This window comes from Dreissena polymorpha, chromosome 14 (assembly GCF_020536995.1).
Source record: "Dreissena polymorpha isolate Duluth1 chromosome 14, UMN_Dpol_1.0, whole genome shotgun sequence".
Taxonomy (NCBI): domain Eukaryota; kingdom Metazoa; phylum Mollusca; class Bivalvia; order Myida; family Dreissenidae; genus Dreissena; species Dreissena polymorpha.
This window is the reverse complement of record NC_068368.1, coordinates 73,913,205-73,926,425: the sequence shown is the minus strand read 5'-3', so window position 1 is coordinate 73,926,425 and position 13,221 is coordinate 73,913,205. Positions and strand designations below refer to the sequence as shown.

At 36.1% G+C, this 13,221-nt stretch overlaps 1 protein-coding gene across 1 annotated transcript in view; it reads right to left on the bottom strand.

The window, feature by feature from the left end:
* Positions 1 to 13,221, bottom strand: part of LOC127857484 (potassium channel subfamily T member 1-like) — a 158,984-nt gene that overhangs the window by 44,511 nt on the left and 101,252 nt on the right. Inside the window, exons 6-8 of the mRNA XM_052393879.1 lie at positions 10,969 to 11,074; positions 1,306 to 1,380; positions 283 to 369 (exon numbers count right to left, since the gene is read on the bottom strand). Coding sequence (XP_052249839.1) covers positions 283 to 369; positions 1,306 to 1,380; positions 10,969 to 11,074 — 268 coding nt within the window. The remainder of the gene's footprint in view (positions 1 to 282; positions 370 to 1,305; positions 1,381 to 10,968; positions 11,075 to 13,221) is intronic.

Sequence of the window (13,221 nt, the reverse complement as noted above, 5' to 3'; positions counted from 1 at the left end):
CTATATTTATATATTGATTTACTGAGCTGTAGCCTACATGAATACATTGATTTACTGAGTTGTAGCCTGCATGTATACATTGGTTTACTGAGTTGTAGCCCATATTAATATATTGATGTACTGAGTTGTAGCCTACATTGATATACCGAGTTGTAGCCTTTATGTATTCATTGATTTACTGAGTTGTAGCCTACATTAATATATCAAGTATAAGATTACATTAAATATGCACCATGAACAAACACTTCAACTTACTAATTGCAACACTTAGTCTCTACTTACCAGCAGTCTATCCAGTGCCTTTTTTGCTAGCCAGCAACTAAGGAACGAAGGGACATAGAGATTTTTTAACATGGGGGGATATGCCAGCTGAAAATAGAATTAGGGGACATCAAATTCTGTAGTATAGGGGACAAGATGGCATAGAAAAATATATATAGCTTTACAGATGCATGTCAAAAACTAATTTGCCTTAATACATGTATACCCAATATGTTTTTTGATGTACATTGAAATGGAGCTGCTAACCATCATGATGTATTTTAATGGTGCTAATTTATGAGACTATTTATGGAATGCAGCTACCTTTTGAGACAATGTATGGAATGTAGCTACTTTATGAGACGATGTATGGAATGCAGCTACCTTTTGAGATAATGTATGGAATGTAGCTACTTTATGAGATGATGTATGGAATGCAGCTACCTTTTGAGACAATGTATGGAATGTAGCTTCTTTAAAAGACAATGTATGGAATGTAGCTACTTTATGAGACTATGTATGGAATGTAGCGGCTTTATGAGACGATGTATAGAATGTAGATACTTTGAGACGATGTATGGAATGTAGCTATTTTAAGAGACCATGTATGGAATGTAGCTACTTTATGAGACAATGTATGGAATGTAGCTACTTTATGAGACGATGTATGGAATGTAGCGACTTTAAGAGACAATGTATGGAATGTAGCTACTTTATGAGACGATGTATGGAATGTAGCGACTTTATGAGACGATGTATGGAATGAATCTACTTTATGAGATGATGTATAGAATGTAGCTTCTTTATGAGACGATGTGTGAAATGAGCTACTTTATGAGACGATGTATAGAATGTAGCTACTTTAAAAGATGATGTATGGAATAAATCTACTTTATGAGACGATATATAGAATGTAGCTACTTTATGAGAGGATGTATAGAATGTAGCTACTTTATGAGACGATGTATGAAACATAGCTACGTAAGCGACAAGACATAAAATGGAGCTAACAAACATGATGATATATGGTATGGGAATACGTACCGTAACAATGTATGGGATGGAGCTGAACACTTCCAGGAAGAAATGACCCTGCAGGAAATGGTCCAGGCGCCGCCCCTGAATTGTGGGTCACATAATATCGGACATTTGTGTCAGTATAAAATATTTTACTTTCAGTATCTTGCACAGAAGTAAGCAAATATTAGTGACTACAAACATTTCTTGCCATATTGATGAAAAACTTTTTGTTTTCGCTTTTTTCTGTTTGTTTTTTTTTTTTCTAATTGTCTCTGTTTTTGTACATAACTTTTTAATGACAATATATATTCATATTGGATAAAACAACAAGAGCACCGCCTTGCGGGTGCAGACCGCTCATCTATTTTCTTTTTAAAGGTGAAGGGACTCTCATTTTCAATCACAAAGGATGGAGGGGTGGAGTGAAGAGCGGTGCATTGTGTGGGGGGGTGGACATTTATTACATTTTCTTCCAAAAATGCGAAAAAAAGGAAAAAAAAAATCGGTGGGGGGGGGGGGTGGGGGGGGTGGGGGGGGATTCTTGGGTGCGATGGTTGGACGGTATTTCAAACATAAAATAATAAAAATAAATATTTGTGTTTTTTAACCGTTTCATAAAAAAAAATTGGGGGGGGGGTGAGGTGGGGGGGTATAGTGTGAGGGTGTGGTGGTAATTTGTGAGATGATCTTAAAAAAAAAAAAAAAATAGGGGGGGGGATTCGGGTGGGGGGAGGGGGGGTGGGGGGTGGGGATTCTTGGGTGCGATGGTTGGACGGTATTTCAAACATAAAATAATCAAAATAAATAGTTTTGTTTTTTAACCGTTTAAAAAAAACATTGGGGAGGGGGTGGGGTGGGGGGGGGTATAGTGTGAGGGTGTGGTGGTCATTTGTGAGATGATCTTAAAAAAAAAAAAAAAAAAAAAAAAAAAAATAGGGGGGGGGGGGGGGGGGTTGGGGCACGGGCGATGGTTTGGGTGGAGTCTATTGTGGTATGTCAGGTAAGAGTAGTTTTGTCAATGTATCAATCAAATCTAATCATAAATAAAGAAGTTATGGCAATTTTAGAGAAATTTAATAATTTGACCTTGAGAGTCAAGGTCATTCAAAGGTCAAGGTAAAATTCAACTTGCCAGGTACAGTAACCTCATGATAGCATGAAAGTATTTGAAGTTTGAAAGCAATAGCCTTGATACTTAAGAAGTAAAGTGGATCGAAACACAAAATTTAACCATATATTCAAAGTTACTAAGTCAAAAAAGGGCCATAATTCCGTAAAAATGACATCCAGAGTTATGCAACTTGTCCTTTTACTGTACCCTTATGATAGTTTGCGAGTGTTCCAAGTATGAAAGCAATATCTATGATACTTTAGGGGTAAAGTGGACCAAAACACAAAACTTAACCAAATTTTCAATTTTCTAAGTATAAAGGGCCCATAATTCCGTCCAAATGCCAGTCAGAGTTACATAACTTTGCCTGCACAGTCCCCTTACGGTAGTTAGTAAGTGTTGCAAGTATGAAAGCAATAGCTTTGATACTTAAGGAATAAAATGGACCTTAACACAAAACTTAACCAAAATTTTCAATTTTCTAAGTATAAAAAGGGCACATAATTCTGTCAAAATGCACGCCAGAGTTATCTAACTTTGCCTGCCCAGTCCCCTCATGATAGTAAGTAAGTGTACCAAGTTTGAATGCAATAGCATTGATACTTTCTGAAAAAAGTGGACCTAAACGCAAAACTTAACCAAAATTTTCAATTTTCTAAGTATAAAAAGGGCACATAATTCAGTCAAAATGCACGCCAGAGTTATCTAACTTTGCCTGCCCAGTCCCCTCATGATAGTAAGTAAGTGTACCAAGTTTGAATGCAATAGCATTGATACTTTCTGAGAAAAGTGGACCTAAACGCAAAACTTAACCGGACGCCGACGCCGACACAGACGCCATCGCAGACGCCGACGCCAAGGTGATGACAATAGCTCATAATTTTTTTTCAAAAAATAGATGAGCTAAAAAGGACTTATTTATATTTCAAATCACACAAATGTGAGCACAATATTACAAGTGTGTAAAGTCTAAAGGTTTGCTCACAATGTAACATGACATTTACAAACCTATTCATCAAACTAAAAGCACACTAACTAAAACCAAGTTATGGGCAAATAGCATTTCTGATCACACAGACACTTTCTAATTTCATATCTGCTCAAATCTAATCTAAACTAACTGGTACTGTGAACATCAAGATGCATACTGTTACAACCAATGATGATATGTAATTGTAACATAACGCACACAAAACACACATTTGGGGCATTGTTAGATTTATATAATGATCGAAATTTGTACCACATTTCATACAATCTTAAATAGGCAGCCATCTGGATCAACAAATCATTAGCCTCGGGTTATAATTACCGGACACGAATATTTGCTTACCGTATGTACCAATCTTCGGTCATTTCCGTATGTATTCGTTAGGTGTCCGTTGCATAGGTATATTTAGGTTGCAGACACGTGACTTAACAAACGGCCAATCAGAATTGTACATGTAGACACGTGACGTTACACAGCCAATCAGAATTGTACACATAACAATTATCAAAGCTTTCGTTGTTTATATCAATATTTATGGACAGTCTTACTAAAACGGCCGAACATACAAGTCGCATTATTGCTGGCTTTCGCGGGATGGGCCCATTGCGGGCTTCGCATGTATCTTGTATTTGACAAACATTTTGGAAACGTTGTGTTGTGTTAATAAGCAGAAATAAAACGCAAAGAAATCAGAATTGAACTTTGTTGGTTACTGTGTCTTTTCCACGAACGTTACGCAATTACGCTACACAGTACATTTTATGGAGCCGTGTACCATGGATACGACCGAAGTACGATCACAAGTGCGATCACGTGCCGAAAAAATGAAAACATCACAACCACAACGCGACAAGAATTCAGGTCAGTTGTTTAAAAAAATTATGGCAAACTTGGAGAGGGAATTTCAAAATTTATAAAGTAGAAAATTAAAGTAAAAGGCGTCATGACAACGAAATTTTTAAGAATTGTTTTAAAGAATTTAATGTAGTTAGATGTTAAAAATAATAGTGTTGATAATAAATTATGTACGAACAAATTTTACAAATATCAAAATCATGCCAGTTTTGCATTTATCTGTACATTTTTATAAATAACGGTGAATTGAGAATAAAAAGAGATATTTGAGTTTTACATTATTTTTATGAGTTATAGAAATAATGAAATTAGAGGCGAACAAATCATTGAGAATATTTATAGAATTTTATATAAATTGTGTATGATTATAATAAAGATTGTATACGAACGTGCGTTTTTTGCGCACAAATCCATTTTAAATTGTTGGTATTTTTTGTAAAGTTCCATTTAATTAAAACGTACAAGGAAATAATAATATCTTATATAGTTTTGTTTATTATTTTAATAAAGAAACTTTGGCGGTGGTTTTATTTATTAATATAGTAGAAAAACTCGGAGATGATACAAATATTCAAAGAATTTACCTAGTATTTTACATTGGCAGAATTAAGAATTTAGGAATTTACATTATTTAAGACAGTTTTGTTTATTATTTTAATAAAGAAAATAAGGCGGGTTTTGCTTATAAGAATGATAAAGAAAATTAAAGAGGACGAATAGATAAAATTATTGGAAAATTTAAAAATAGTTTTCCGAATTGTAAAAGAAAGAAAATAGGAAATAAGAAAAATAATGTTGATTGCGAATATGAATAGGGCAGACACACACACAAAAAAAAATGTAAATATGTATATACGTCATTGTGTTGATGCAAATATATGTAGGATATCGGTAATATTGAAGGTCTTGAGTAATTTTAAGTAAGAATTTAATGCGATCTGACGCGTATAGCGCAGTGAAAATATAACGATATGTACGCATTAAATTTCTAATATAATTGTTTAAGGGTTACAATTATATTTTATGAGCACGGCTGACTGATCAGCGTTCGGACATACCGAGCCCGAGGTTCTGATAACCTTAGCGTCCTCATGAGTAAGAGAATTTATCCCTGTGCCATCGAAGCAAATTACGCTATGGACAGAAGATGCGATGTCGCATAAGAATTATTTGAGTAGTTCGATTAGGAGCAAATATTGAAGTATACCGATACGTGTTCTTATATTATGAATGCATATATATAAAAGTCTGCCTTGTGTTATTTGCGCATTTTTACAAGTGCACAGGTCAAACATGTCAATAAATCTATGCCCAACGGCAAAACTATAGTGATAAAGATGAGGTTTATGAAACCATGATATGAACAGGTACGTCTATCATAACCCATTACTCTAGGTCAATAAAGTGGCGCGCGCCTGTCAAAAATTTACTGGCCGCACGTGCGTAAAATGACTATGCCTAAGGCGGTACACAAGTCATATTAAGTAAATGGCTTGTCAGATGTCAAACTGTCATGTACTTATCCGAAGTTTGTTTTGAGGAATTGACTAATATTTTTTCGTTGTAAAGAATTTATTTTTTTGAATAAGATATCACAGTGAGTTGTCATGACGATATTTAACAATAACTTAGGGGATATTTATAAATGTTTGCCATGATTTTGAACAACTGATACTTGTATCACCACGACGCAGATAAAAATATCGAGATTTGAAGACAACGCCAAAGAAGAGCGACTTCGCGAGACAACGCCTTCCACAACGAATAGAAGAAGCAAACAACATAATTAGAATGGAACATCATGGCGGTTACTCTCAAAGTGAATACCTGGTTCTATCGCTAAAAGAAGACCAACGCCAGAAGATTTCGAAGGACAACAAGTGACGCAACACTGGACACAATACTTGTGACGTTAAACACTATAGAGTAGATGCAGCCGTTCAACTGTTTGACGTGCGTAGATAACGCATTTGGAATGATACTTCACGAACGCACACAAAACGCACATTTGGGGCATTGTTGGATTTATATAATGATCGAAATTTGTACCACATTTCATACAATCTTAAATAGGCAGCCATCTGGATCAACAAACGCATTCCAATTGCCACGGGCGAATCCACAATCGGCTTATCTTCATGACGGCGGCAATGACTTCAATGAAACATCGTATTCGCCGCGAGCTACAACTTCAAGACAACATGGACGACACCAGATGTACAGATGGCCAACGATCAACATATGATGTTCTACACATCATTTCGATTGACATTTAAATTGTATATCAATTACTAATGTTATTTATTTCAGCAGAGATGCTTGTCAAGGAAATTATATTGTTATCCGCATATTTTCCATCATTTGAGTGTGTTTATATGAATGTAGTTTTTGTTATTTAATTAGTAATTCAATAGTAAAATTTTAAAAGATTTTTTTAAATCATAAAATATAAAAAAAATCAAATTAAGGGGGAAAGTTGTGTAACATAACGCACACAAAACACACATTTGGGGCATTGTTGGATTTATATAATGATCGAAATTTGTACCACATTTCATACAATCTTAAATAGGCAGCCATCTGGATCAACAAATCATTAGCCTCGGGTTATAATTACCGGACACGAATATTTGCTTACCGTATGTACCAATCTTCGGTCATTTCCGTATGTATTCGTTAGGTGTCCGTTGCATACGTATATTTAGGTTGCAGACACGTGACTTAACAAACGGCCAATCAGAATTGTACATGTAGACACGTGACGTTACACAGCCAATCAGAATTGTACACATAACAATTATCAAAGCTTTCGTTGTTTATATCAATATTTATGGACAGTCTTACTAAAACGGCCGAACATACAAGTCGCATTATTGCTGGCTTTCGCGGGATGGGCCCATTGCGGGCTTCGCATGTATCTTGTATTTGACAAACATTTTGGAAACGTTGTGTTGTGTTAATAAGCAGAAATAAAACGCAAAGAAATCAGAATTGAACTTTGTTGGTTCAGTCGTCGAAATTCGCACTAGTCCGACAGCAAAAAACTAGTATTTTTTCTTTCGGGCTTGTAGGAAATCCAATATTACAAGCCCGGCGTGCTTGTACAATTCATTAAACAGAAAACGATTTCCACTTTCATTTTCAATATTTGTAAACAAAGTTTTGAGCCGCTTAAATAAACAGCCGCTTATGTTTAAACTCACTGTGCACATGTGCTGGGCAATCAGCCGATAATTGGATTACTGCGCATAAAGCGCATGGTATTGTGGTTCCCGGATTACTATTATGTAAAATAAATGTTTTGCGTTGCGTTCGGGATACAGAGAGTAATGGCCAAACAGTTGTCATTGAAGTACATCGTTGAGGAATGCGAATCTGAGGTAACTGTGATTGACGCATTTGTCAACTGGCTTTTTGTAGAATAACCTGGCACTAAATTGCTTATATATTTTCTGGTGGTTCAGGTTTGCGCTCTCTTTTACATGGATATATTGGATACATTTCTGCTAATTATTTACCTAAACTTTATGTATATTTATAATTGTGATTTGATTGAAATCCCTGTGTGAAATTAATTTCTTATTTCAGGATCCGAAAGAGGCTGGCTCAGATGACGAGGAAGCTAAATTGGATGAGGATGAAATTAATAAGAGAATTGTATTGTATTCTATAGATTGAATAAATGAATGCTTCTTTGGATATTTTATGTTATGTTTATCTGCATTTTTAACAAAAATGTTTGGGCTAGTAAAAACTGACTCGGGCTTGTTCAAATTCCCATAGTACTAGCCCGACTTGCTTGTAGCTTTAAATCTGAATTTCAATGACTGTTGGTTACTGTGTCTTTTCCACGAACGTTACGTAATTACGTGACACAGTACACAAATCATTAGCCTCGGGTTATAATTACCGGACACGAATATTTGCTTACCGTATGTACCAATCTTCGGTCATTTCCGTATGTATTCGTTAGGTGTCCGTTGCATACGTATATTTAGGTTGCAGACACGTGACTTAACAAACGGCCAATCAGAATTGTACATGTAGACACGTGACGTAACACAGCCAATCAGAATTGTACACATAACAATTATCAAAGCTTTCGTTGTTTATATCAATATTTATGGACAGTCTTACTAAAACGGCCAAACATACAAGTCGCATTATTGCTGGCTTTCGCGGGATGGGCCCATTGCGGGCTTCGCATGTATCTTGTATTTGACAAACATTTTGGAAACGTTGTGTTGTGTTAATAAGCAGAAATAAAACGCAAAGAAATCAGAATTGAACTTTGTTGGTTACTGTGTCTTTTCCACGAACGTTACGTAATTACGTGACAGTAATGCTAAAATGTGAACATCAAGATGCATACTGTTACAACCAATGATGATATGTAATGCCAAAATGTGAACATCAAGATGCATAATGTTACAACCAATGATGATATGTAATGCCAAAATGTGAAGCCTGCCTTAGGCTTTTAGTGCTATCCAGATAAAATAAATACTTTTGAAACAAGAAACCGTCGGAGACAGGTGATGCTCCCCAAAGTTTTTTTTTGTCACAATATTGCACTATATATTCAGATAAAAGGAAATGTCTTGAGGACAAAGTAGTTGGGGGTACAAGAATTTTTTATAGAAAATTTCAAAGGGCCATAACTCTGTGAAAAATCATCAGACCAGGGGCCGTATTCCAGTTGCTTCTTCAGTTAAAAAATAACTTAAGTTGAAATATTGCGCAATATTTTTTCTTATCCCCGCCATTTTTTCTTTAAAAATAAGATTTCATTTAAGTTAAATTCTAGTAGCTTCATAAACTTAATAAATTTCTTTACTCTGTGTATTTTTTCTCATATATTTAAAATTAAAGAGAAATACTAAGCGTCTCATGTGTTATTTTTTACATTTCAAATTTAACTAAAACAAGATGCGTTTGTGAAACACAATGTCCCACTATATGACGTTTGACCTTGAAGGATGACCTTGACCTTGTGAAGGATGACCTTGACCTTGACCTTTTTCACCACTCAAAATGTGCAGCTCCATGAGATACACATGCATGCCAAATATCAAGTTGCTATCTTCAATATTGCAAAGGTATTCATAAAATAAGCGATTTGGGCCACATATATTTGACCTCTGACCTTGAAGGATGACCTTGACCTTGACTTTTCACCACTCAAAATGTGCAGCTCCATGAGATGCACATGCATGCCAAATATCAAGTTGCTATCTTCAATATAGCAAAAGTATTTATAAAATAAGCGATTTGGGCCACATATATTTGACCTCTGACCTTGAAGGATGACCTTGACCTTGACCTTTCACCACTCAAAATGTGCAGCTCCATAAGATACACATGCACGCCAAATATCAAGTTGCTATGTTCAATATTGCAAAAGTATTCATAAAATTAGCAATTTTGGCCACATATATTTGACCTCTGACCTTGAAGGATGACCTTGACCTTGCACCACTCAAAATGTGCAGCTTCATGAGATACACATGCATGCCAAATACGAAGTTGCTATCTTCAATATAGCAAAAGTTATTGCAAAATGTTAAAGTTGGCGCAGACAGACCAACAGACAGACCAACAGACAGACCAACAGACAGGGCAAAAACAATATGTCCCCCACTACTATAGTGGGGGACATAAAATTTTACTTAAGAAATTTCTTAAGTGAAAACTTAAGAAGCTACTGGAATACGGCCCCAGAACCCACTGATAATATGCACATCTCCTCTTGGTAGTGAAGCTTCCAATAAAGTTTCATTGAATTCCAGTCATTAGTTGCTGAGAAATAGCCCGGACAAAAATTATGCACAGACGCACAGAGGCACAGACGGACAGACAGACAAACGCATACACGGACAGACGAAGCGGCGACTATATGCTCCTTCCAAAATAAATTTTGGGTAAGCATAAAAAGTACACAATGAATGCATGACATAACAAATTAAATAACACAACCATATTGCTGACTGCACATAGAGTACTAACAAAGTCTGACTATAATGTAGAGTATTTAAACCTCATCCTGGGAAAACAGGGCTTAATGTAAATGTATGTGCATAAAGTGTCATCCCAGATAAGCAGGTGCAGTCTAGAAAGTCTTATCAGGGCTGGCACAATCCTCTTTTATAAAGTTTTTCCTTTAAAGAAGTTGTCTTTAAAACAAAATCTAGTTAAGGCAGACAGTGTCTCCCCTGATTAGCCTGTGCACCGTGCACCGTCTTATATTGGACAACATTAAACGCAGAAGCATAAAGCCTAGTTTTTTTTAAGAATGTGGCTCATTTTAATTAAGAGACAGACACAAACTAAAACATGACAGGGCAGTCCTTCTACAACATTTAACTTACCGCAACCAACAGTGAAGCTTTGATAAAATAACATATTACTTTAAAAAAAGGACACATGTTTTATTTTTATGTCACCAGCCAAACTAGTTGGGACATTAAGGGTTAAATTAATGGAGCTGTAATTAATAAATATGTAGCTGAAACAAATATATTTATGCATATAACTGATTATTAAATTCAAGAAAGAGCATTCTATATAATTAGGTAATATACCCCCCCCCAACGAAAAAAAACACAACAAAGAATATGTATATGATTGAGCTTAATTCAGTTACGTACATCCATGTATCAGCTTAGTAAATATATTTGCATATTACAATTATTTCAATACATTAAATACATATTTCAATATAATGCATTACCTTGGCAATATATATTTTCAGCAAGGCCTTGAAGAATGTGACAAAGGCTAGCACGACCTGTATGACCCACAGCCACAAAGGTCTCTCCACCCATAGCAACACGTACCTAGCAACCAAAGAAAAATGAGGCTGACATAGTCATAAAGTGCAAATGATCCAGATTACATGTCTCATAACATAAAGAAGACCTGTGTTTGTGAAACACAATTCACTTCATCTGTAAGTAATGTATGTTTAGACTCTTATACCAAAAATGAGATCATTATCTGAAAGCGTTGCGTACAAATCGTGCAGACAACAATATGTTATAATTGAGTTCTAAGGCCAAGGCCCATAACTTTGCCAAAAAAATCAATCAACCGTAATGAATTTCACACTTTATCAGTAAGTTATGTAGGTTAACTCACAAACCAAAAGTCAGCTCAATATCTGTAAGCATTGCGTAGTAAAACTTCAGAACATGGTTATTATAGAAAAAGTCCAAGGCACATAACTTTGCCCAAAATTAATGGACCAAAATAAATGTCACACTTCATCAGTCTGTACCTCATGTAGGCAGACTCACATACAAACAATCAATATCTTAAAGCATTGTGTTAACAAACCTCCGGAAAACGGAATGACAGACAAACAGACTGCTATAGGCGGTCCCTACAGAGGAGCATAACAATTTTGTTACAAGAGGGCCATGATGGCCCTGAATCGCTCACCTGACTCATTAAGATCAGATGAAAAGTATGACCTCTATTGTCTACACAATGTTTTTCTATGATTTGACCTAGTGACCTAGTTCCTGACTCTAGATGACCCAAATACAATCCCAATCCAGATTTCATCAAGATAAACATTCTGACCACAGTTCATAAATATTGGATGAAAACTGTGACCTCTATTGTCAACACAAGGTTTTTCTATTTATTTGAACTAGATTTTTACCCCAGATGACCCAAATACAATCCCACCCAGATTTCATCAAGAATTCTGACCAAATTTCATAAAGGTTGGATGAAAACTGTGATCTCTAATGTCTACACAAGGTTTTTCTATTATTTGACCTAGTGACCTAGTTTTTGACCGCAGATGACCCAAATAAAATCCCAACCCAGATTTCATCAAGATAAACATTCTGACCAAATTTCATAAAGATTGGATGAAAACTGTGACCTCTATTGTCTACAGAAGGTTGTTCTATTATTTGACCTAGTGACCTTGTTTTTGACCCCAGATGACCCAAATACAATCCCAAACCGGATTTCATCAAGATAAACATTTTGACCAAATTTCATCAAGATTGGATGCAAACTGTGACCTCTACTGTCTACACAAACAAATTGTTGACGGACGGACGCACAGACACACGCAGGCACGCACAACGGACGCCGGACATCACACGATCACATAAGCTCACCGTGTCACTTCATGACAGGTGACCTAAAAATATGTGTCGGAGATAAACATGAACAGTTGTGGTTAAAATCCCATAGAAACAAGGGCTGTTTGTAAAACATGCATGCCCCCCTATATGGGCTATAAGTTGTAGTAGCAGCCATTGTGTGAATACGTTTTTTGTCACTGTGAATGGTGGTGGTGGTGGTGGTGGTGTAGTAGTAGAAGTAGTAGTAGTAGTAGTAGTAGTAGTAGTAGTAGTAGTAGTAGTAATAGTAGTTGTAGTAGTAGTAGTAGTAGTAGTAGTAGTAGTAGTAGTAGTAGTAGAAGTAGTAGGAGTAGTAGTAGTAGAAGTAGTAGTAGAAGTAGTAGTAGTAGTAGTAGTAGGAGTAGTAGTGGTAGTAGTAGTAGTAGTAGTAGTAGTGGTAAAAGTAGTAGTAGTAGTGGCAGTAGTAGTAGAAGTAGTAATAGTAGACGTGGTGATGGTGGTGGTGGTGGTGGTGGTGGTGGTGGTGGTGGTGGTGGTGGTGGTGGTGGTGGTGGTGGTGGTAGTAGTACTAGTAGTAGTAGTACTAGTAGTAGTAGCAGTAGTAGTAGTAGTAGTAGTAGTAGTAGTAGTAGTAGTAGTAGTAGTAGTAGTGGTAGTAGTAGTAGAAGTAGTAGTAGTAGTAGTAGTAGTAGAAGTAGTAGTAGTAGTAGTAGTAGTAGTAGTAGTAGTAGTAGTAGTAGTAGTAGTAGTAGTAGCAGTAGCAGTAGCAGTAGCAGTAGCAGCATTACAAGACCAATACTTAAGAATGATCAAATGGGAAAAGGTAACATAGCACCAGCAGTAAATATGGGGCTCATTTACAGGTCAGATTTGGAATC